General features: G+C 43.2%; 1 protein-coding gene across 1 annotated transcript in view; it reads right to left on the reverse strand.

The window, feature by feature from the left end:
• LOC311124275 (uncharacterized protein) overlaps positions 1-24,602 on the reverse strand; it is a gene marked incomplete at its 5' end in the record, with an annotated part of 339,652 nt that extends 315,050 nt beyond the window's left edge. Inside the window, 2 exons of the mRNA XM_084198444.1 lie at positions 24,062-24,298; positions 24,545-24,602. Of these exons, the coding sequence (XP_084054570.1) occupies positions 24,062-24,298; positions 24,545-24,602 (295 nt within the window). The remainder of the gene's footprint in view (positions 1-24,061; positions 24,299-24,544) is intronic.
• Between the last annotated feature and the right edge of the window lie 1,653 nt (positions 24,603-26,255).

Genomic DNA, 26,255 nt, shown 5'->3' on the forward strand with positions numbered 1-26,255 from the left:
AAGCTGGGAGGAGGTGCTCTTATTCTCAATGGACTTTACAGTGTCCCAAAACTTTTTGGAGTTAGTGCTACAGGATGCAAATTTCTGTTTGAAAAAGTTAGCCTTTGCTTTCCTAACTGATTGTGTATATTGGTTCCTGACTTCCCTGAAAAGTTGCATATCGTGGGGGCTGTTCGATGCTAATGCAGTACGCCACAGGATGTTTTTGTGCTGGTCAAGGGCAGTCAAGTCTGAGGAGAACCAGGGGCTATATCTGTTCTTAGTTCTGAATTTTTTGAATGGGGCATGTTCATTTAAGATGGAGAGGAAAGCACTTTTAAAGAACAACCAGGCATCCTCTACTGACGGAATGAGGTCAATATCCATCCAGGATACCCGGGCCAGGTCAATTAGAAAGGCCTGCTCGCTAAAGTGTTTTAGGGAGCGTTTGACAGTGATGAGGGGTGGTCGTTTGACCGCGGACCCATTACGGACACAGGCAATAAGGCAGTGATCGCTGAGATCCTGGTTGAAGACAGCGGAGGTATATTTAGAGGGTAAATTTGTCAGGATGATATCTATGAGGGTAGCCATGTTTACAGATTTAGGGTTGTACCTGGTAGGTTCGTTGATCATTTGTGTGAGATTGAGGGCATCTAGTTTAGATTGTAGGTTGGCCAGGGTGTTAAGCATATCCCAGTTTAGGTCACCAAGCAGTCCGAACTCTGAGGATAGATGGGGGGGCAATCAGTTCACAAATGGTGTCCAGGGCACAGCTCGTGGCTGAGGGGGGTCTGTAGCAAGCGGCAACAGTGAGAGACTTATTTCTGGAAAGGTGGATTTTTAGAAGTAGAAGCTCGAACTTTTTGGGCACAGACCTGGATTGTACAATAGAGCTCTGCAGGCTATCTCTACAGTAGATTGCAACCCCAACCCCTTTGGCAGTTCTATCGAGAGGGAAAATGTTGTAGTTGTGGATGGAAATTTCTGAATTTTTGGTGGCCTTCCTAAGCCAGGATTCAGACACTGCTAGAACATCAGGGTTGGTGGAGTGTGCTAACGCAGTGAATAACTCAAACTTAGGGGGGAGGCTTCGGATGTTAACGTGCAAGAAAACCAAGGCTTTTACGGTTACAGAAGTCAACAAATGATAGCTCCTGGGGAGTAGGAGTGATACTGGGGGCTACAGGGCCTGGGTTAACCTCTACATCACCAGAGGAACAGAGGAGGAGTAGAATAAGGATACGGCTAAAGGCTTTAAGTACTGGTCTTCTAGTGCGTTGGGTACAGAGAATAAACGGGGCAGATTTCCAGGCGTTGTAGAATAGATTCAGGGCATTATGTACAGACAAGGATATGGAAGGATATGAGTACAGTGGAGGTAAACCTAAGCTTTGGGTAACGATGAAAGAGAGAGCATCACTGGAGGCACTGATTGAGTCGGTCTCAGCGTGTATGGGGGGTTGGACAAAGGAGCTATCTAAGACAGGTTGAGCTGGGCTGGGGGATCTACAGTGAAATAGTACAATAAGAAATAACCGAAACAGCAATAAGCAAGGCATATTGACATGGGAGAGAGGCATAAAGCAATCACAGGTGTTATTCGAGAGAGCTAAGACAACAGCTGGTAATGGCGACAAAGTTTGGGCTGAGGCTAAACATAAACAGGATGCGGTACCGTATAAAGGAACAGTCCAGCAGGCATCAGCTCTAGCTGAGTTATCATAAGGTCCGGGGAACAGCAATAGGAGAGTTCGGAGGTAGTTCGGGGGCTGCTACAGCACTGGCTAGCAAGAGGCCACGGCTTGCGCGTGCTAGTGGACCGGGGCTAGCAGATGGATCTTTGTGGTCGACATCGTAACAGGAAGCCTGTTGAAACCACATCAGACGATTTCGTCGGCAGACCAGTCATGTTGGATCGGCGGGGCTCCGTGTCAACACTAGGAGGTCCCGTCCGGTTGACAGAGAGGAAGATAGCCGGGAGATGGGCCTGGCTCGAGGCTAGCTCAAGGCTGATTAGCCAACAACAACATCCATTTGGTTGCAGCTAGCTAGTTGCGATGATCCGGTGTTAAAGGTCCAGTGATTCAGTGATTCCGGCAGAAAAAACGATATGTTCTGGGTCGATAACGCGCTGTGCAGACAGTGCAGACTGGCCGATAATAGTCGAGGCTAGAGCTGTCTGGTAGGTAGTGCAGGCCACGGACAATGGTGAAAAACCGCTAACGGTGGCTAATAGTAAGTAGCTAGTTAACTGGCTACTCCCGTCCGGTAGACAGAGAGGTAGATAGCCGGGATATGGGCCTGGCTCAAGGCTAGCTCAAGGCTAACTGGTGCTTGCTTCGGGGGCAGTGGTGATTAGCCAACAGCAACATACATTCGGTTGCGGCTAGCTAGTTGCGATCCGGTGTTAATGTCCAGTGATTCAGTTATTCCGGCAGAAAATCTGATGTTCTGGGTGAAAACCGCTAACGGTGGCTAATAGCAAGTAGCTAGTTAGCTGGCTAGCTAGTTTCAACTGGAGATTCTAGATAAAAGGTAAGTCAATAATAGAATCCGTTCCACATTGAGTGAGGCAGGTTGCAGGGAAGTATATTTTGTAGAAGGATGAAAAGTGTGATAGGGAAATATGTACGAAAAATACAAAAAAACTGGCTATTTACACGGACACACAACAAAGAACACGACCGCACTGCTCCGCCATCTTGGAATGCCAAGAGTGTGAAAAGCTGTCATTAAGGCAAAGAGTGGCTACTTTAAAGAATATAAAATATAAATTATATTTTGATTTGTTTTAACACTTTTTTGGTTACTACATGATTCCATATGTGTTATTTCATAGTTTTGATATCTTCACTATTATTCTATAATGTAGAAAATAGTAAAAAATAAAGAAAATCCCTTGAATGAGTAGGTGTGTCCAAACCTTTGACTGGTACTCTAAATAATGTTCACGCCCAAGCTAGATTGTATATATGTATGTATGTACCGGTCAAACGTTTTTGAACATATTCACATACTTTTATTTGGGTTTCTGTGCAAAGTATATGATTTGAATGTTTCTTTAAGCCTGCAGCTAGTTACATAAAAAATGCAATTCACTTGACAGAGAGAGCACTAGATAATGAAACACACATTGACATTTACAGTAGCTGGCTAGGCTACAGGGGCGGCCTGTTCAATAGGGCGATATGGGCGACGCACTGCCAAACGGGAAAAGGAAGGGATTTTTTTTCTAATCAATTATATCACGGCAACAGTAGTTATCAGTGTTGTAATCTATACGTCTGATCTGCCACAGTGCCACACTGCCACTAAATGTCGAATCAGGCTAAAGTCGTGCTTCAAATGGCCCCCCCCCCCTTTGGGGCGATTTCAGTCAGGTTGAAAATCGCCCAGAAGTCTGTAATAGACTCCCATGTAAAATCTATTTTTTTCAAATTTCAGAGCCTTCAATACAATCTCAATGGGTGTCTGTGGGCTTGCACTTACGCGCTTTCGTCATACGTTACGTAACCATGAACGTAACTGAGAAAAGAGTGGATTGTTTGAAAGAAGTTCCTTTTTGTCGGCGACGGCGAACAAATGAAGATAAATTGGCAACGAAACAATTAGGACCTCCCAGACCAAATTTAATAATTCAACAGGTTTCTACTAAAGGCGGAAAGTCCTACACCCGAGGATTTTCCAAAAATTGGTACGAACGAAAAAAGACATTGCCACTCACTCAACTGGATGACGAGGGATACAGGCTAGCTGTCCGCCGCCACAACGATGAGGTTAGTGTTGATAATCACAAGTTTACTGGATGTGGATATGGTGTAATAAAGGCAGTTTATTCAGAGGTAAATATATCTGGAATCGCGTTCACGGACCCGTTCGTCAAACTCTTAGGGAGCTATAAATTAAGCCCCATTACTTACCATATCAGATAAGAGAAATTGCTGCAGCTACATATATTTTACATCCTGGCCCTACATAGTTCACTATTTGCATCACTTACCAAAATATTACATGTGGTCATATATGCTTGGAAAGTGGAGATGCCATAGAACGTCAAAAAAGTAAACATTGCTGGAGACACATTGCCGTTTTGGAGAAGACATCGCGTTTGCTAGCGAAGAGATTTGTTGTGGCAAATGAACTTGGGCTGGGAATTGCCAGGAACCTCACGATAAGATATATGCATCAGCATTGCGAGTCTCATGATTCTATACGTATTGCGATTCGATACTGTGATTTTATTGCGCACCATATGTCTGTTGCAGAGGGATCAGAAAGCCATGAGAACGAGTTTTGATCAGTCATGGAAATAAAAGTGCTGAAAACAAAATTTGCTCCCAATGTGAAAAGATTGAGAACAAGCTATGAAGGAACAATAATGGTGTTTTGGTGCAGGTACAGCCAACTAGCGCTAAAATATTGCGATATTGTCAATACAGTATATCGTAAAGTATCACTATGTAACTCGATTTCTTTCACCCCAATCCCTCAAATTAACGGTAAATAACTGAATTGTTTGCCCCACATTTAGCTAAGATGATTAGCTAGCCAGCTAAAATGTTTTATTTAGTTAGCAGTCGCATCTACAATAGTTTACTGTCAATAACATGTCTCCAAAAATGACGTGGTGTCTCCAATTGTGTTGACATTTTACAATTGCAATGCGCATCCATGAGTATCCACTTTCTGTAGCTCAGCTGGTAGAGCATGGTGCTTGTAACGCCAAGGTAGTGGGTTCGATCCCCGGGACCACCCATACACAAAAATGTATGCACGCATGACTGTAAGTCGCTTTGGATAAAAGCGTCTGCTAAATGGCATATTATTATTATTATTATTATCTGAAGAGAGCCCCGAAACATTGTGTGCAGACATTTTATGCAATAAATGAAGTAGGTTCAATCTAGTAGTTCTGATCTTCTGATTGGTCCTGATGAGTTGGGCGAGGTCCCCTGCAGGCTACTGTCACTGTTGCATTGGCTCTGAGTCGGGTTCTCTGTCTTCAAATGTTCAGCCTAAGAGAGGGGATTTTTGTGTGTGTGTGTGTGTGTGTGTGTGTTTAACAGTGATGATGTGTGTGTGTGTGTGTGTGTTTAACAGTGATGATGTGTGTGTGTGTGTGTTTGTGTGTGTGTGTGTCCTCAGAGCAAGAACTCGTGAGTTGGAAGAACTGAGAGGCCTATGGCGTGGGTGTTGTCCTTGGCCACCTGCTGACAAGGCTGACAAGATAGGACCCTTTTGTCCATTGTTATTGGATAGGAACAGAACTTATAACCAGCTCCTGACCTAAATAGATCTTAGCACAACATTTTACTCAACATATCATATTCCATATTCACTATAACAAATATATTTACTACGACATTAGCAAGAACTGCCACATCCTCAGCCGGCTAATCCAGTGTGTGAAGTTTTGCGGAGTGTTTGAGTTAGCTTTGCGAGGCAAAGATGAAACTGAGGGCTCCACCAACCCTGGTAAGCCAACACTTTTGAGATCAGTCAATAAATGCTTCTGGTATTGACTTATATGCTGCCCCTGTCTTCATGTTGTTGCTGGACATATCTTTTTTTAAATGTGTGTAGGTCACCTAAATCATCAGAAAAATTGCCCCTCCTGAGAATTTTTTCAGGAGCCGCCACTGCTAGGCTATTCAAACTGTAACATTGACTAGCTTTCAATACATTTGATAAATGGTCCATGGAGTTACCTCTTCATACTATCAAGACAATTCGTATTGCATGCTGAATATTTCAAGTACACTCGAAAACATATGTATCTTTATATTTATCTGATTTCAGTCTTCGGGAGCTAGATATATCTGTTTCTCTCCATCAGACAGCAGTTTTCACAAGAGGCTGTAGTTACATCGTAGATAGATGCAGGCCATTGGCTGCCTTGATCACGAGGGGTATGTACGGGACCTCTGATTGGTTCCATGTTTAGGAGTGGGGCAATGTTGACTGAGCAGACAGTGTTGAAATATACTTTTTATGTGAGAATGTGCAAGAATTGAAGGTTGAAGGGGCCAACAAATGTTATAGTCATGAGAACAATGAGCCAGATATTTCACCTGATGTATAATGTGAAGCATCCTGTTGTTTCCACTCACTACCAAATATGGTGTTGAGAGGAAACCCAGTGGGAGAACAAGTAGACAGATAGATTTTGAAGACGTTCTGCTAATTTTCTCAGTTTTCTGTTTCCATAACTAGAATCTGTAACAAACAGAATGGACTAAGTTTAATAGACTTTACCCTTTGCCAAAGTTTCAAAAAAGTGCGTTGTTTAGAAGGAGTGCAAGGGCGAATTGAGTTATCGCACATGGGCAATCTTCACAAAGTAGGCGTTCCCTAAAGGAAATATGCAAATAGAATCTAGAACGCGCCAATAGGAGCTCTCTTGCTCCTGCTTGGCTCTGCCCACCTCCTTGCTTGTTCTGCCCACTATGATTAATTTGCTCCCATTGGAAACGACAGGCTCTGGTCTATCTTGGGTTAGTTATAAAACATCTTTGGCCACACAGTCTGAGAAAAGCATGAGGTGTGGCTGAGATTAGTCCGTTTGAGCTAGCATATGAACTCGGTAGCACAGAGTAGATCAATTTGACATTGTAAAATTGTGCATTGTGGGTAGTTTAGAAGATATCCAGAAATAAGTTAATAAACATGTAAAAACATAACTGTTTGTACATAATAGGTAACCAGATCGTGACTACAACTAAGTTCCTAAGTCTTTAACCACACTGTGTTGTTACATTGGTGAGTAAAAACTCATGCTTCCTACCCTTTAACTTTTTGTCTGAAAATAAAATCTACATTTTACTCAACTTCGTTACCCACTCCAGTCAGCAGATGGCGATGTGGGGCTTTAAGGCTATGCTGCTAGTGTGACGTATAATCTAGTGGACGGGACGCTTCTTTCAACAGCAGCAACAGTTAGTCAGACACCTCGGTAGCTTGCTAGACAAAATAGCCCAACCAATAAAGCTCTTTAGACGCTTTCGTGTATATTAGCCACTGTGTTTTAAACCCACTTCTGTCGTCTAGTTAGTTATTCCATTTAATTTCATATTTACGGTGTTGTTGTTATTGGTCAGCTAGCTGGCTGGTTAAGTTAGCACTAGCCTAGCTAGCTAACATCCCCGACCATGAGCTCACTAAGCTACTCTCCTCCTGCTAAAGAAGAGGAGGTCTGCTGGACGGAGAAAGAAGCTCTAGTGAAAGAGGAGGAGGAAGAGGAGGATGTTACAATACAAAAACAAGTCGAGGGTGAAGCTGTTACCGTGAAAGAAGAAGAGAAAGACGTTACAGTGAAAGAAGAGGAAGACGCGTTCAGAGTGAAAGAGGAGGAGGATGTTACAGTGAAAGAAGAGGAGGATGCAGTTTTTGGAGTGAAAGAGGAGGAGGGGGGGATGACTGTCGCATCGAAAAAGGAGGAGGAAGAAGAGGAGGGAACTGGATATCTGGTTCCGGTTTCCCAAAGGCATCTTAAGGCATCCAATGGTTCTAATGATGAACTTAGCAGTAAGATGCTTTTGAGAAACCGGGCCCCGATTAACACTAGTAAGTACTGTCTTAAAAACAGAGGCACAAACTCTGCAGTTGTTGAACTGATGTGTGGTGTTAAATGGGAAATCTGCAGTTGCTACATCCATATTTGGACTTTTAAATTATTTATATTCTTGAAGAATATAACACATGCCTCATGAGCTTAGTTCAACTGTCTTACCCCATCAGATCCCAAAATAAGCTTTTTCTACTCCAATGTTTAGAAACAATGTAAATGTAAACCAACACTGTATCGCCTCAACATGGTTAAAACTATAATGTTGATACCATGGATGGTCAGTCCTTGCATCCATAGGTCTGTCTATGATTTTGAGAGTAGTTACATTTCTCCAGTCCCATCCATCATCTTATTACCAAAACAGTGGCAGAATGACAGCTTTGTTATTGTTTGAACTGCAGATTGGTGGATTGATTGATGTGTGGCTTTTTTAAAGGGACAACCTTGGATTTAAACATAAACATAATGGCTGCCCTTAGACTTGGTTTGGTAAACAGCTGAGGGATGGGGGCTGGAGAAATGTAACCACTCTCAAATTCATAGAGGAAGCTATTGTAGCAACCTTAACCCAAAACCTAGCGACCTCATCAAGAAGTTCAGACATCTTGGTATAACAGTTATAAGGTGTTGGCTTGACAGTCTCTGGACCCAGGTTTGAGTCCAGCTCAGGGCTACCCCTGGAATTCACTACACTATGAATACAAGGACTGGCCGTCCATAAGGTCAAAATCACAGTTTTAACCAAATTGAGACTAAACAGTGTTTGTTTACAAACAGTGGCGTTATATGAGCTTATGTTTTGGTTTCTGATGGGGTAAGACAGTTGAAACATTTGAGGCATTTAAAAGTTATATTCTTCAGGAATCAATGGCTATCCAGTTTATGGGTCTTTCTATATCTGCCATTGAGGCTTTCCTGTGGGGGTCAAATTGTTGGAGCTGTTGATAAATCATTGTATAATATTCTGCAAATGTATTTTCATTTTTTTTAGGGCTGATCCTAGTCGACTGGTCGATTGTTTGGTCGATAGGCTCTTTTGTCGACAGAGATTTTTTTAGACTGAGATTTTTTTAGTCAAGCAGTTGCAAATACACTATATATACAAAAGTATGTGGACACCCCTTCAAATTAGTCGATTCAGCTGTTTCAGCCACAACCGTTGCTGACAGGTGTATAAAATCGAGCACACAGCCATGCAATTTCCATAGACAAACGTTGGCACTAGAATGGCCTTACTGAAGCACTCTGTGACTTTATACGTAGCACCGTCATAGGATGCCACCTTTCCAACAAGTCAGTTCGTCAAATTTCTGCCCTGCCAGAGCTGCCCCGGTCAACTGTAAGTGCTGTTATTGTGAAGTGGAAATGTCTAGGAGCAACAACGGCTGAACCGCGAAGTAGTAGGCCACACAAGCTCACAGAACTGGCTCGCCGAGTGCTGAAGCGCATTCCAAACTGCCTCTGGAAGCAACGTCAGCAGAATAACTGTTAGTCGGGAGCTTCATGAAATGGGTTTCCATGGCTGAGCAGCCGCACACAAGGCCCAGATCACCATGCTTAATGCCAAGTGTCGGCTGGAGTGGCGTAAAGCTCGCTGCCATTGGACTCTGGAGCAGTAGAAAGGCGTTCTCTGGAGTGATCAATCCGACGGACGAATCTGGGTTTAGCGGACGCCCGGAGAACACTACTTGCCCCAATGCATAGTGCCAACTGTAATGTTTGGTGGAGGAGGAATAATGGCCTGGGGCTGTTATTCATGGTTCGGTCCCCTTAGTTCCAGTGAAGGGAAATCTTAACGCTACAGCATACAGTGACATTCTGGATGATTCTGTGCTTCCAACTTTGTGGCAACAGTTTGGGGAAGGCCCTTTCCTGTTTCAGCATGACAATGCCCCTGTGCGTAAAGAGAAGTCCAAACAGAAATGGTTTGTCGAGATCGGTGTGGAAGAACTTGACTTGCCTGCACAGAGCCCTGACCTCAACCCCATCGAACACCTTTGGGATGAATTGGAAGGCCGACTGCGAGCCAGGCCTAATCGCCCAACGTCAGTGCCCGACTTCACTAAAGCTCTTGTGGCTGAATGGAAGCAAGTCCCCGCAGCAATGTTCCAACATCTAGTGGAAAGCCTTCCCAGAAGAGTGGAGGCTGTTATAGCAGCAAAGGGGGGACCAACTCCATATTAATGCCTCTGCTTGAAACATGTAGGTATTACAGACGCGGTTAGGGAGACGTTTTAAAATGTCAGTGAAGACTTGCCAGCTTGTCATTGCATGCTCTTGAGTACGCGTCCTGGTAATCTGTCTGTGAAGATTAACCTGTTTAACCCCTTCGAGTCAATTGAGGCAAATTTGCTTCAATCTAAGTAATTGAAGTAATCCATAGTACGAACATCTTAAAACAATTCCATATGTCAGTTTAGACCCCCTCCCCCAACGGCTTAGATTTACAGGGGTTAAAGGTCATACTCACATCGGCTAAGGAGAGAGTGATCATACAGTCGTCCGGAACAGCTGGTGCACAAGACTTTGTGGGTGCCACGGAGATGGCACAGTCCATCGCTCTAAGACATGTGATACATAAATTGTATATGGTTATATTATGTAAAAAAAAAATAATGCAACACTAATAAATCTAATATTATTTTATAACAAATGTACTTTCTCCCGCTTTGGATACTGTAGCTGTCCGCGGTTCTGAATGTAATTATATGCAGAAGCACAAAACACCACATCTGTAATTTTAGTCCCGTCTGAATCTGCCATGTCAGTCATTTTTACATGGCAGGAGAGTAACAATTCAAGCCAGAATAACCTACTGTTTTTTGGCGAACTCCAAGGTCCTCTGGTAATACTAGTCCCGTGTGAATCGACATCCCTGTGTTTTGAGAGAAATGAGTTTGACAGGTGTTGCTCACGGTTTGATCAAGAAAACAATAACTGATTTGATCAATTTAACGAAGTGCTGCTCATAGCCTACATATGAAGGGCCTGCAAGTATCAACTTTCACAGTGGATGATTTTGTTAATATGTTTTGTGCGTATTAATATTTCTAGCCTACAATCATCGATGTTACTACTAATGTGAAAACAAGACAAAATATTACTATTATTGCTCCCTTGACTGTCTTAAGACAATTGTCAAATAATTTAACAGATGTCAATTGTTGTACAGCTTCATGGGTACGCTCTGGGCATCACCTTTTACCTCAAATAAACAGTATTTCTGCTGTTGTGGGCCTTTTAACCATCTGTCTGACTTTGTTGTTCACACAGGAGCGAGACGTGACTATCGTGGATCCTCTGGGGAGCCTCAACAACATCATGACGCTAAGGAGGCAGAGAAGAGTCCCTCCAGATCAGAACACCTCAAGAAACACCAGCGGAAACCCACAGGGAAGAAATCTCACTGCTGCTCTGACTGTGGGAAGAGTTATTCAAGATCAGATTCACTACAACTACACCTAAGAATACACACAGGAGAGAAATCTCACTGCTGCTCTGACTGTGGGAAGAGATTAACCTCTTCAGCAGACCTTAAAAAACATCTGAGAATCCATACAGGAGAGAAACCTTATAGCTGTGATCAATGTGGGAAGAGTTTTACTCACTCAAGCTGCCTAAAAGAACATTTGAAAACGCACACTGGAGAGAAACCTTATAGCTGTGATCAATGTGGGAAGAGTTTTAGTGCATCAAGCAACCTGATGGCACATTTGAGAACGCACACTGGAGAGAAACCTTATAGCTGTGATCAATGTGGGAAGAATTTTAGTCGATCAAGCATCCTGGTGGTACATTTGAGAACGCACACTGGAGAGAAACCTTATAGCTGTGATCAATGTGGGAAGAGTTTTAGTGATTCAAGCAGCCTGAAGGTACATCAGAGAAGACACACCGGAGAGAAACCTTTCCACTGCTCTGACTGTGGAAAGAGTTTTGTTTCATCAGGGTGTTTAAAATCACACCAGAGAACACACACAGTAGAGAAATCTCACTGCTGCTCTGACTGTGGGAAGAGTTTAAGTGATTCAAGGAACCTGATGGAACATTTGAGAACGCACACTGGAGAGAAACCTTATAGCTGTGATCAATGTGGGAAGAAATACGCTGGTAAAAGAACTCTGATTAAACATCAGAAAGTACATACATGAAGGAGTTGTTTCATGATATAAATTAAATAATGTCACAATGTTTTAACATTGTTGTATGAGTATTTTAATGAATTTCACAATGTAGAACCATTTACATTTTACATTTTTAGTCATTTAGCAGACGCTCTTATCCAGAGGATGAATGATAGATATCAAGCTAGCCAGTTGATAGTAAAGTAGGATGAATGATGCAGATAGCTAGTTGATAGTAAAGTAGGATGAATGATGCAGCTGGCCAGTTGATAGTAAAGTAGGATGAATGATACAGCTGGCCAGTTGATATTAAAGTAGGATGAATGATTCAGCTGGCCAGTTGATAGTAAAGTAGGATGAATGATAGATACAGCTGGCCAGTTGATAGTAAAGTAGGATGAATGATGCAGCTGGCCAGTTGATAGTAAAGTAAGATGAATGATAGATACAGCTAGCCAGTTGATAGTAAAGTAGGATGAATGATAGATACAGCTTGCCAGTTGATAGTAAAGTAGGATGAATGATGCAGCTAGCCAGTTGATAGTAAAGTTGGATGAATGATGCAGCTGGCCAGTTGATCGTAAAGTAGCATGAATGATAGATGCAGCTAGCCGGTTGATAGTAAAGTAGGATGAATGATGCAGCTGGCCAGTTGATAGTAAAGTAGGATGAATGATACAGCTGGCCAGTTGATAGTAAAGTAGGATGAATGATGCAGCTGGCCAGTTGATAGCGAAGTAGGATGAATGATAGATGCAGCTAGCCAGTTGATACAGCTAGCCAGTTGATAGTAAAGTAGGATGAATGATAGATACAGCTAGCCAGTTGATAATAAAGTAGGATGAATGTTAGATAAAGCTAGCCAGTTGATAGTAAAGTAGTATGAATGATAGATTCAGCTGGCCAGTTGATAGTAAAGTAGGATGAATGATGCAGCTAGCCAGTTGATAGTAAAGTCGGATGAATGATGCAGCTGGCCAGTTGATAGTAAAGTAGGATGAATGATATATACATGCTGGCCAGTTGATAGTAAAGTAGTATGAATGATGCAGCTAGCCAGTTGATAGTTAAGTAGGATGAATGATTCAGCTGGCCAGTTGATAGTAAAGTAGGATGAATGATATATACATGCTGGCCAGTTGATAGTAAAGTAGGATGAATGATGCAGCTAGCCATTTGATAGTAAAGTAGGATTAATGATGCAGCTGGCCAGTTGATAGTAAAGTAGGATGAATGATACAGCTGGCCAGTTGATAGTAAAGTAGGATGAATGATGCAGCTGGCCAGTTGATAGCGAAGTAGGATGAATGATGCAGCTGGCCAGTTGATAGTAAAGTAAGATAATGATAGATACAGCTAGCCAGTTGATTTTAAAGTAGGTTGAATGATACAGCTAGCCAGTTGATAGTAAAGTAGGATGAATGATACAGCTAGCTAGCGGCAATAGCTAGCCAGGAGTTCATCTGAACATGTAGACTGAAATATAGACTAACCGGTGAACAGGATGAATGATACAGCTAGCCAGTTGATAATAAAGTAGGATGAATGATAGATACAGCTAGCCAGTTGATAGTAAAGTAGTATGAATGATGCAGCTGGCCAGTGATAGTAAAGTAGGATGAATGATACAGCTAGCCAGTTGATAGTAAAGTAGGATCAATGATGCAGCTGACCAGTTGATAGCGAAGTAGGATGAATGATGCAGCTGGCCAGTTGATAGTAAAGTAGGATGAATGATATATACATGCTGGCCAGTTGATAGTAAAGTAGGATGAATGATGCAGCTAGCCAGTTGATAGTAAAGTAGAATGAATGATGCAGCTGGCCAGTTGATAGTAAAGTAGGATGAATGATACAGCTGGCCAGTGTATAGTAAAGTAGGATGAATGATAGATACAGCTGGCCAGTTGATAGTAATGTAGGATGAATGATGCAGCTAGCCAGTTGATAGTAAAGTATGATGAAATGCAGCTGGCCAGTTGATAGTAAAGTAGGATGAATGATACAGCTGGCCAGTTGATAGTAAAGTAGGATGAATGCTGCATGAATGATGCAGCTGGCCAGATGATAGTAAAGTAGGATGAATGATACAGCTGGCCAGTTGATAGTAAAGTAAGATAAATGATAGATACAGCTAGCCAGTTGATTTTAAAGTAGGTTGAATGATACAGCTAGCCAGTTGATAGTAAAGTAAGATAAATGATAGATACAGCTAGCCAGTTGATAGTAAAGTAGGATGAATGATACAGCTAGCCAGTTGATAGCGAAGTAGGATGAATGATGCAGCTGGCCAGTTGATAGTAAAGTAGGATGAATGATGCAGCTGGCCAGTTGATAGTAAAGTAGGATAAATGATAGATGCAGCTGGCCAGTTGATAGTGAAGTAGGATGAATGATAGATGCAGCTAGCCAGTTGATAGCGAAGTAGGATGAATGATACAGCTAGCTAGCGGCAATAGCTAGCCAGGAGTTCATCTGAACATGTAGACTGAAATATAGACTAACCGGTGAACAACAGTGTGCACTTCGTCCAATGCCAGTCCAATCAACCGCTCGCTGAAAAAGTTTGCTTGAATAACTTTTCTACATACATCGCTTCATATATACGGTCCAGAGGAGCCTATGGGTTCTGGGAGAGGTACGGTACAGAGGAGCCTATGGGTTCTGGGAGAGGTACGGTCCAGAGGAGCCTATGGGTTCTGGGAGAGGTATGGTCCAGAGGAGCCTATGGGGTTCTGGGAGAGGTATGGTCCAGAGGAGCCTATGGGTTCTGGGAGAGGTATGGTCCAGAGGAGCCTATGGGTTCTGGGAGAGGTACGGTCCAGAGGAGCCTATGGGTTCTGGGAGAGGTACGGTCCAGAGGATCCTATGGGTTCTGGGAGGGTTTACGGTCCAGAGGAGCCTATGGGTTCTGGGAGAGGTACGGTCCAGAGGAGCCTATGGGTTCTGGGAGAGGTACGGTCCAGAGGAGCCTATGGGGATCTTGGCACCCAAATGCTCCTAGAGAGAAGGGAGAATACTGAAGCATGTTGATGACAGTTCTACAGCCTCCACCAGAGGCCCAGGCTTTTGGCAGAGATGGTAAAGCTCTCTTTTCTGGACTGCAACATTGTAATATTGTGCCCTCCATGGCACTTCATATACAGTGCAGTCGGAAAGTATTCAGACCCCTTCACTTTTCCACATTGTTACATTACAGCCTTGTTCTAAAATGGATTAAATTGTTTTTTTTTATCCCTCATCAATATACACACACACACACAATACCCCATAACGACAAAGCAAAAACGGGTTTTTAGAATTTTTGGCAAATGTATAACAAATACAAACTGAAATATGAAATGTACATAAGCATTCAGACCCTTTACTCAGTACTTTGTTGAAGCACCTTTGGCAGCGATTACAGCCTCAAGTCTTCTTGGGTATGACGCTACATGCTTGGCACACCTGTATTTGGGGAGTTTCTCCCATTCTTCTCTGCAGATCCACTCAAGCTCTGTCAGGTTGGATGGGGAGCGTCACTGCACAGCTATTTTCAGGTCTCTCAAGAGATGTTCGATCGGGTTCAAGTCCGGACTCTGGCTGGGCTACTCAAGGACATAAAGAGACTTGTCCCGAAGCCGCTCCTGCGTTGTCTTGGCTGTGTGCTTAGGGTCGTTGTCCGGTTGGAAGGTTAACCTTCGCCCCCCAGTCTGAGGTCCTGAGTGCTCTGGAGCAGGTTTTCATCAAGGATCTCTCTGTACTTTGCTCCGTTCATCTTTCCTTCGATCCTGACTAGTCTTCCAGTCCCTGTCGCTGAAAAATATCCCCACAGCATGATGCTGCCACCACTATGCATCACTGTAGGTATGATGCCTGGTTTCCCCCAGACGTGACATTTCGCATTCAGGCCAAAGAGTTCAATCTTGGTTTCATCAGACCAGATAATCTTGTTTCTGATGGTCTGAGAGTCCTTTAGGTGCCATTTGGCAAACTCCAAGTGGGCTGTCATGTGCATTTTACTGAGGATTGGCTTCCGTCTGGCCACTCTACCATAAAGGCCTGATTGGTGGAGTACTGCAGAGATGGTTGTCCTTCTGGAAGGTTCTCCCATCTCCACAGAGAAACTCTGGAGCTCTGTCAGAGTGACCATTGTTTTCTTGGTCACCTCCCTGACCAAGGCCCTTCTCCCCCGACTTCGTTTAACACTTTTTTGGTTACTACATGATTCCATATGTGTTATTTCATAGTTTTGACATCTTCACTATAATTCTACAATGTAAATAAAATAGTAAAAATAAAGGAAAACCCTTGAATGAATAGGTGTCCAAACTTTTGACTGGTACTGTACATTATGGAAAACATGTCTCACACTCAGTCATAGTTAGTAGAATAATGAATGCATTGGCAAGATTTTGGCACCGTAAACCTTTAGAAGGTTAGCAGGAAAGTTAATAATTTAAACCACCTAAATATACTCACATTCACTGTATCACGTTTCAGGAGAAGACCCAGATGTTGACATTGTCGAAGTAACAAAAGGTTATTACAAAATCAGGGGGCAGGTAAACAACAGGTCAAGGGCAGGCAGAGATCAGTAATCCAGATCAGAGTCCAAAAAGTACAGAACGGCAGGCTGTCTCAGGGCAGGCAGAGGTCAATAATCCAGATCAGAGTCCAAAAAGTACAGAACGGCAGGCAGTGTTAGGGCAGGCAGAGGTCAATAATCCAGATCAGAGTCCAAAAAGTACAGAACGGCAGGCAATTCGCCCTTTTTTTTTTTTTACAGTGGCAAAGGGTAAAGTCTACAAAACCTAGACCACTGTGTTTATTATAGATTCAAGTTTTGGAAACATAAAACTGTATTGAGATTAAATGTTTAATCGAGGAGAAAATGTGCAGAATGTCTCACTCGATCTCCATCTTCTCCCGCCACTGGGCTTCCTCTCATCACCATATTTGGTAGTGAGTGGAAACGTCAACCTGATGCTTCACATTTATACATCAGGTGAAATATCTGGCTCATTGTTCTATCTGTGGTGTGGTTGTGTTGTTAAATGGTGGGCAGAAGCTGAAAAGAGTGAAGTTAATCGAGGAGGAGCAGATTTGTTTGTATTATGACAGCAAAATACTCTTATGATGACTATAACATTTGTTGGCACCTTCAATTCTTGCACATTTTCTCATAAAAAGTACACTGAACAAAAATATAAATGCAACAATTTCAAAGATTTTACTGAGTTACAGTTCATATATATATAAGGAAATCAGTCAATGTAAATAAATGAATAAGGCCCTAATCTATGGATTTCACATGACTGGGGAGGGGTGCAGCTATGGGTGGGCCTGGGAGGGCATAGGTCCACCCACTGGGGAGGGGTGCAGCTATGGGTGGGCCTGGGAGGGCATAGGTCCACCCACTGGGGAGGGGTGCAGCTATGGGTGGGCCTGGGAGGGCATAGGTCCACCCACTGGGGAGGGGTGCAGCTATGGGTGGGCCTGGGAGGGCATAGGTCCACCCACTGGGGAGGGGTGCAGCTATGGGTGGGCCTGGGAGGGCATAGGTCCACCCACTGGGGAGGGGTGCAGCTATGGGTGGGCCTGGGAGGGCATAGGTCCACCCACTGGGGAGGGGTGCAGCTATGGGTGGGCCTGGGAGGGCATAGGTCCACCCACTGGGGAGGGGTGCAGCTATGGGTGGGCCTGGGAGGGCATAGGTCCACCCACTGGGGAGCCAGGTCCAGCCAATCAGAATGAGTTTTTTCCACACAAAAGGACTTTATTACAGACAGAAATACTCCTCAGTTTCATCAGCTGTTCGGGCGGCTGATCTCAGACGATCCCGCAAGTGAACAAGCCGAATGTGGATGTCCTGGGCTGGTGTGGTTACACGTGGTCTGTGGGATCGGCTTATGGTAGAGAAATTGACATTAAATTCTCTGGCAACAGCTCTGGTGGACATTCCTGCAGTCAGCATGCCAATTGCACACTCCCTCAAGTAAGTACTGTTTCCTTCTCCTCTTCCAACATGACAGTTATCTCTCCCTCCTCCTTCACTCCAAGAACGGCATCCTCCTCTCTCTCTTCTTCTTCTCCTTTCACTGTAACTTCCTCATCTTCTTTCTTTACTGTGACATCCTCCTCTTCCTTCTCCTCTTTAACAACAATGTTCAGCCACAGACCCTCTTTCTCCATCCAGCAGACCTCCTCTTCTTTAGCAGGAGGGGAGTAGCTTAGTGAGCTCATGGTCGGGGATGTTAGCTAGCTAGTTAGCATTAGCCTAGTGTTACTTAGCCAGATAGGAGGATGTTCGCTAGCTAGTTAGCATTAGCCTAGTGTTACTTAGCCAGATAGGAGGATGTTCGCTAGCTAGTTAGCATTAGCCTAGTGTTACTTAGCCAGATAGGAGGATGTTAGCTAGCTTGTTAGCATTAGCCTAGTGTTACTTAGCCAGATAGGAGGATGTTAGCTAGCTTGTTAGCATTAGCCTAGTGTTACTTAGCCAGATAGGAGGATGTTAGCTAGCTTGTTAGCATTAGCCTAGTGTTACTTAGCCAGATAGGAGGATGTTAGCTAGCTTGTTAGCATTAGCCTAGTGTTACTTAGCCAGATAGGAGGATGTTAGCTAGCTTGTTAGCATTAGCCTAGTGTTACTTAGCCAGATAGGAGGATGTTAGCTAGCTTGTTAGCATTAGCCTAGTGTTACTTAGCCAGATAGGAGGATGTTAGCTAGCTTGTTAGCATTAGCCTAGTGTTACTTAGCCAGATAGGAGGATGTTAGCTAGCTTGTTAGCATTAGCCTAGTGTTACTTAGCCAGATAGGAGGATGTTAGCTAGCTAGTTAGCATTAGCCTAGTGTTACTTAGCCAGATAGGAGGATGTTAGCTAGCTAGTTAGCATTAGCCTAGTGTTACTTAGCCAGATAGGAGGATGTTCGCTAGCTTGTTAGCATTAGCCTAGTGTTACTTAGCCAGATAGGAGGATGTTAGCTAGCTTGTTAGCATTAGCCTAGTGTTCCTTAGCCAGATAGGAGGATGTTAGCTAGCTTGTTAGCATTAGCCTAGTGTTACTTAGCCAGATAGGAGGATGTTAGCTAGCTTGTTAGCATTAGCCTAGTGTTACTTAGCCAGATAGGAGGATGTTAGCTAGCTTGTTAGCATTAGCCTAGTGTTACTTAGCCAGATAGGAGGATGTTAGCTAGCTTGTTAGCATTAGCCTAGTGTTACTTAGCCAGATAGGAGGATGTTAGCTAGCTTGTTAGCATTAGCCTAGTGTTACTTAGCCAGATAGGAGGATGTTAGCTAGCTTGTTAGCATTAGCCTAGTGTTACTTAGCCAGATAGGAGGATGTTAGCTAGCTTGTTAGCATTAGCCTAGTGTTCCTTAGCCAGATAGGAGGATGTTAGCTAGCTAGTTAGCATTAGCCTAGTGTTACTTAGCCAGATAGGAGGATGTTCGCTAGCTTGTTAGCATTAGCCTAGTGTTACTTAGCCAGATAGGAGGATGTTAGCTAGCTTGTTAGCATTAGCCTAGTGTTCCTTAGCCAGATAGGAGGATGTTAGCTAGCTTGTTAGCATTAGCCTAGTGTTACTTAGCCAGATAGGAGGATGTTAGCTAGCTTGTTAGCATTAGCCTAGTGTTCCTTAGCCAGATAGGAGGATGTTAGCTAGCTTGTTAGCATTAGCCTAGTGTTACTTAGCCAGATAGGAGGATGTTAGCTAGCTAGTTAGCATTAGCCTAGTGTTACTTAGCCAGATAGGAGGATGTTAGCTAGCTTGTTAGCATTAGCCTAGTGTTACTTAGCCAGATAGGAGGATGTTAGCTAGCTTGTTAGCATTAGCCTAGTGTTACTTAGCCAGATAGGAGGATGTTAGCTAGCTTGTTAGCATTAGCCTAGTGTTACTTAGCCAGATAGGAGGATGTTAGCTAGCTTGTTAGCATTAGCCTAGTGTTACTTAGCCAGATAGGAGGATGTTAGCTAGCTTGTTAGCATTAGCCTAGTGTTACTTAGCCAGATAGGAGGATGTTAGCTAGCTTGTTAGCATTAGCCTAGTGTTACTTAGCCAGATAGGAGGATGTTAGCTAGCTTGTTAGCATTAGCCTAGTGTTACTTAGCCAGATAGGAGGATGTTAGCTAGCTTGTTAGCATTAGCCTAGTGTTCCTTAGCCAGATAGGAGGATGTTAGCTAGTTAAGATGAGCTACTAGCCTAGTGGTAGCTATTCTAGCTATTCAGCCAGCTGATTAGTAACTTACATATGAAATAAATGGGGTAGCTATCTATACAACATATATTTTCTTAAACACAGTGACTAATATACACCGAAATAATCTCAAGAGCTATAATGTTTTGGCTATGTTGTCTAGCAAGCTACCAAAGTCAAAAACATAAATCAGAACACAGCCTCTCTCTTCTCTCATGGGATTTCAGGTCCTCTGACTGGGAAAATGTCTTTCCACAATGAGAGCAGTGGTCCTCCTGTGTTTTAGTACGTTGGTAAGGCTTTTCTCCTGTGTGTGTTCTCTCATGCTTTTTCAGGCCCCATGATCTGGTAAAACTCTTTTCACACTGGGAACATTGGTAGGGCTTTTCTCCTGTGTGTATTCTTTCATGCATTTTCAGGCTCCCTCGATGGGTAAAACTCTTTTCACACTGGGAACATTGGTAGGGCTTTTCTCCTGTTTGTGTCCTCTCATGCTCATTCAGGCTCCCATACCACCTAAAACTCTTTCCACAGTGGGAACAGTGGTAAGGCTTCTCTCCTGTGTGTGTTCTCTCATGCCCAACCAGGGCCCCTAACTGAGTAAAACTCTTTCCACAGTGGGAGCAGTGGTAAGGCCTTTCTCCTGTATGTATTCTCTCGTGCATTTTCACACTCCCTAAATGAGTAAAACTCTTTTCACAGTGGGAGCACTGATGTCGTCTCTCTGGTTTGGGCATCTCTGGGTCTGGTTCCCCTGTAGGACTCTTCCCGCTGTCAGAGTGAGAGTCTGGTCTCTCTCCTGCCAAAGACAGACATATAATTTAGCTAAACAGCGACCTGAATGAAACCTCCACATTATAAAACTGTCTTCCTATGAGGTTTAATCCAGACTATATCCCACAATAGCCTGAGGTCAGTCTTCACAACACAATAAAAAATAAACTTGAGATGTAGAGCTTCAAATCTAATCTTGCTCTCATGGAATGTCATGTTTATAGGCTGATCAGAGCTCTATAATAATAGATAATGTCATGTTTATAGGCTGAGCAGAGCTCTATAATAATAGATAATGTCATGTTATAGGCTGATCAGAGCTCTATAATAATAGATAATGTCATGTTTATAGGCTGATCAGAGCTCTATAATAATAGATAATGTCATGTTTATAGGCTGATCAGAGCTCTATAATAATAGATCCTGTTTATAGGCTGATCAGAGCTCTATAATAATAGATAATGTCATGTTATAGGCTGAGCAGAGCTCTATAATAATAGATAATGTCATGTTTATAGGCTGATCAGAGCTCTATAATAATAGATAATGTCATGTTTATAGGCTGAGCAGAGCTCTATAATAATAGATAATGTCATGTTTATAGGCTGATCAGAGCTCTATAATAATAGATAATGTCATGTTTATAGGCTGAGCAGAGCTCTATAATAATAGATAATGTCATGTTTATAGGCTGATCAGAGCTCTATAATAATAGATAATGTCATGTTTATAGGCTGATCAGAGCTCTATAATAATAGATAATGTCATGTTTATAGGCTGAGCAGAGCTCTATAATAATAGATAATGTCATGTTATAGGCTGATCAGAGCTCTATAATAATAGATAATGTCATGTTTATAGGCTGATCATAGCTCTATAATAATAGATAATGTCATGTTTATAGGCTGATCAGAGCTCTATAATAATAGATAATGTCATGTTTATAGGCTGATCAGAGCTCTATAATAATAGATCCTGTTTATAGGCTGATCAGAGCTCTATAATAATAGATAATTGCATGTTATAGGCTGAGCAGAGCTCTATAATAATAGATAATGTCATGTTTATAGGCTGATCAGAGCTCTATAATAATAGATAATGTCATGTTTATAGGCTGAGCAGAGCTCTATAATAATAGATAATGTCATGTTTATAGGCTGATCAGAGCTCTATAATAATAGATGATGTCATGTTTATAGGCTGAGCAGAGCTCTATAATAATAGATAATGTCATGTTTATAGGCTGATCAGAGCTCTATAATAATAGATCATGTTTATAGGCTGATCAGAGCTCTATAATAATAGATAATGTCATGTTATAGGCTGATAATAATACAGTGCATTCTGAAAGTATTCAGACCCCTTGACTTTTTCCACATTTTGTTACAGCATTATTCTAAAATGCATTTTTTGATTTGTTTATTCTGATAAATCTAAACCCAATATCCCATAATGACAAAGCAAAAACAGGTTGTTAGAAGGTTTTGCAAATTTATAAAAAAAAAAAAAAAACAGAGATACCTTATTTACATAAGTATTCAGACCTTTTCTATGAGACTCGAAATTGAGCTCAGGTGCATCCTGCTTCCATTGATCATCCTTGAGATGTTTCTACAACTTGATTGGAGTCCACCTGTGGTAAATTCCATTGATTTGACATGATTTGGAAAGGCACACATCCTGTCTATATAAGATCCCACAGTTGACAGTGCATGTCAGAGAGAAAACCAAGCCATGAGGTCGAAGGAATTGTCCGTAGAGCTCCGAGACAGGATTGTGTCAAGGCACAGATCTGGGGAAGGTTACCAAAAAAGGTCTGCAGTATTGAAGGTCCCCAAGAACAGAGTGGCCTCTATCATTCTTAAATGGAAGAAGTTTGGAACCACCAAGATTCTTCCTAGAGCTGGCCGCCCGGCCAAACTGAGCAATCGGTGAAGAAGGGCCTTGGTAAGGGAGGTGACCAAGAACCCGATGGTCACTCTGACTGAGCTCCTCTGTGGAGATGGGAGATCCTTCCAGAAGGACAACCATCTCTGCAGCATTCCACCAATCAGGCCTTTGCGGTAGAGTGGCCAGACAGAAGCCACTCCTCAGTAAAAGGCACATGACAGCCCGCTTGGAGTTTGCCAAAAGGCACCTTAAGGACTCTCAGACCATGAGAAACAAGATTGAACTCTTTGGCCTGAATGCCAAGCGTCATGTCTGGAGGAAACCTGGCACCATTCCTACGGCGAAACTTGGTGGTGGCAGTATCATGCTGTGGGGATGTTTTTCAGCGGCAGGGACTGGGAGACTATCAGGATGGAGGGAAAGATGAACAGAGCAAAGTACAGAGAGATCCTTGATGAAAACCTTCTCTAGAGCGCTCAGGACCTCAGACTGGGGCAAAGGTTCACCTTCCAGCAGGACAACGACCCTAAGCACACAGCCAAGACAACGCAGGAGTGGCTTTGGGACAAGTCTCTGAATGTCCTTGAGTGGCCCAGCCAGAGCCCGGACTTGAACCCGATCTAATATCTCTGGAGAGACCTGAAAATAGCTGTGCAGCGACACTCCCCATCCAACCTGACAGAGCTTGAGAGGATCTGCAGAGAAGAATGGAGAAACTCCCCAAATACAGGTGTGCCAAGCTTGTAGCGTCATACCCAAGAAGACTTGAGGCTGTAATCGCTACCAAAGGTGCTTCAACAAAGTACTGAGTAAAGGGTCCACCAGGCTTTCACCTCATCAGCCTGGAAGCAGAGGCTACATACAGGGAAGATCTCAATTGGATCCTCCTGGGTGCAGAAGAGGTGGATTTGGGGCTCAAAAACAACACTTATTTCCAGACAAGGTATTTAAGGTATTATTTTGGTTGCTTATGTAACCGGTGTGAAATGGCTAGCTAGTTAGCGGTGCGCGCTCGAAGCGTTTCAATCGGTGACGTCACTCGCTCTGAGACCTTGAAGTAGTTGTTTTCCCTGCAAGGGCCGCGGCCTTTTGTGGAGCGACGGGTGACGGTGTTTCGAGGGTGACTGTTGTCGATGTGTGCAGAGGGTCCCTGGTTCGAGCCCAGGTAGGGGCGAGGAAAGGGACGGAAGCAACACTGTTACACTTGTAACTTTTTATTTAAACCTTTTTTGGGAGTACATACCGGTGGGACAGCAGTACTGATCATAGTTGCTCAGCGAAACTCCATTCTTTGCTTAGTCCAGAACGTATTTTGACATTATTAAGCTTGAAAAGGAGGATCTCCATATTGAACGTCTCCTGTAAGCCCAGATTCTGGTTCAAACGGCTCCTTCAGTCCATTATTAGGCTACTTAATATAGTTTTTACAATTTCTACATTAAAAAAGAACATAATCACATGTATCACTTCAGTTGAATGCCGTTTTAAAACCACGTCTCAGTTCAACAACAGTTAGTGATACTATTTTTAAGACAGCACTTACTGGTGTTAATTAGACCTTCAGTCTCTTCCTCCTCCTCCTTCAATGTGACAGTTATCTCTCCCTCCCTCTTCGCTCCAAAAACGGCATCCTCTTCTTTCACGGTAATATTCTCTTCTCTTTTCACTCTTAACGCTTCTTCCTCTTCTTTCACTGTAACTTCTTTCACTTCTTCTTTCACGGTAACTGCCTCACCCTCTACTTCTTGTTTTACTGTGACATCTTCCTCATCCTCCTCCTCTTTCACGACAATGTTCAGCCAAAGACCCTCTTTCTCCGTCCAGCAGACCTCCTCTTGTTTAGCAGGAGGATAGTAGCTTAGTGAGCTCATGGTCGGAGATGTTAGCATTAGCTAGCTATAGCAACATAAATATTACATTCAAGGGGTAACTAGCTAGCTATACGACATAAGGTGACAGGAGTGCTTTTAAAACACACTGGATAATATACCCGAAAGCGTCTAAGAGCTTGAAGCTAACAAGCTACCGAGTTGGCTAACTAGCTGTTGTTGAAGAAGCGTTCCGTCCACTAGATTATACGTCATACTCTGACAGCATCGCCTGAAAGACGCACATCGCCATCTGCTGACAGGAGTGGGTAACGCAGTTGAGTTTATTTATTATTGTTTATGTCCAATACTTATAAATATATTATTCTCTCCTTTTGGAACCAAAGGATGAATGAAGCTACTGACCCGGAAGTTGATGGAAAAGTTATTAATTTCCGGTGCAGCGTTGTAAGGCACTGCATCGCAGTGCTTGAGGCGTCACTACAGACCCGGGTTCGATCCCGGGCTGTGTCGCAGCCGGCCGCGACCGGGAGACCCATGGCGCGGCGCACAATTGGCCCAGCGTCGTCCGGATTAGGCCGGCCGGGATGTCCTTGTCCCATCGCGCTCTAGCGACTCCTGTGGCGGGCCGGGCGCATGCATGCTGACATGGTCGCCAGTTGTATGGCGTTTCCTCTGAAACATTGGTGCGGCTGGCTTCCGGGTTAAGCGAGCAGTGTGTCAAGAAGCAGTGCGGCTTGGTGGGGGTCGTGTTTCAGAGGACGCATGGCTCTCGACCTTCGCCTCTCCCGAGTCCGTATGGGAGTTGCAGCGATGGGACAATACTGTTTTGTTTTTTTGGCGTTTCAACTCAATACCAAATATGGTGTTGAGAGGAAGCCCAGTGGCCGGCAGTGGGAGAAGATGGAGCGAGATGGATTTTGGCCGATATTCTGCTATTTTTTTTAAATCTATGAAACATTTGATCTCAACACAGTTTTCTGTTTCCATCACTAGAATCTGTAACAAACAGAGTGGACTACGTTTTGTAGACTTTACCCTTTGCCAAAGTTGTAAAAAATTGCGTTGTTTAGAAGGAGTGCAAGGGCGAATTGAGTTATTGCACATTGGCAATCTTCACAAAGTAGGAGTTCCCTAAAGGAAATATGCAAATAGCTTCTAGAACGGGCCAATAGGACCTCTCTTGCTCCTGCTTGGCTCTGCCCACCTCCTTGCTTGTTCTGCCCACTATGATTAATTTGCTCCCATTGGAAACGACAGGCTCTGGTCTATCTTGGGTTAGTTATAAAAGTCTTTGGCCACACAGTCTGAGAAGAGCATGAGGTGTGGCTGAGATTAGTCCGTTTGAGCTAGCATATGAACTCGGTAGCACAGAGTAGATCCCCCATATGACGTTGAGAAATAGTGCACTATGGGTAGTTTAGAAGATATCCGGAAATAAGTTACTAAATACGTAATAACGCAAAAACATAACTGTTTGTTCTTATAGCTAACCAGATCGTGACTACAACTAATTTACTAAGTCTTTAACCACACTGTGTTGTTACATTGGTGGGTAAAAAAAAACTCATGCTTCCTACGCTTTAACTTTTTGTCTGAAAATAAAATCTACATTTTACTCAACTTCGTTACCCACTCCAGTCAGCAGATGGCGATGTGGGACTTTAAGGCTATGCTGCTAGTGTGACGTATAATCTAGTGGACGGGACGCTTCTTTCAACAGCAGCAACAGTTAGTCAGACACCTCGGTAGCTTGCTAGACAAAATAGCCCAACCAATAAAGCTCTTTAGACGCTTTCGTGTATATTAGCCACTGTGTTTTAAACCCACTTCTGTCGTCTAGTTAGTTATCCCATTTAATTTCATATTTACGGTGTTGTTGTTATTGGTCAGCTAGCTGGCTGGTTA

The sequence above is a fragment of the Coregonus lavaretus genome (assembly GCF_964263955.1).
Source record: "Coregonus lavaretus genome assembly, contig: HAP1_SCAFFOLD_69, whole genome shotgun sequence".
NCBI lineage: Eukaryota > Metazoa > Chordata > Actinopteri > Salmoniformes > Salmonidae > Coregonus > Coregonus lavaretus.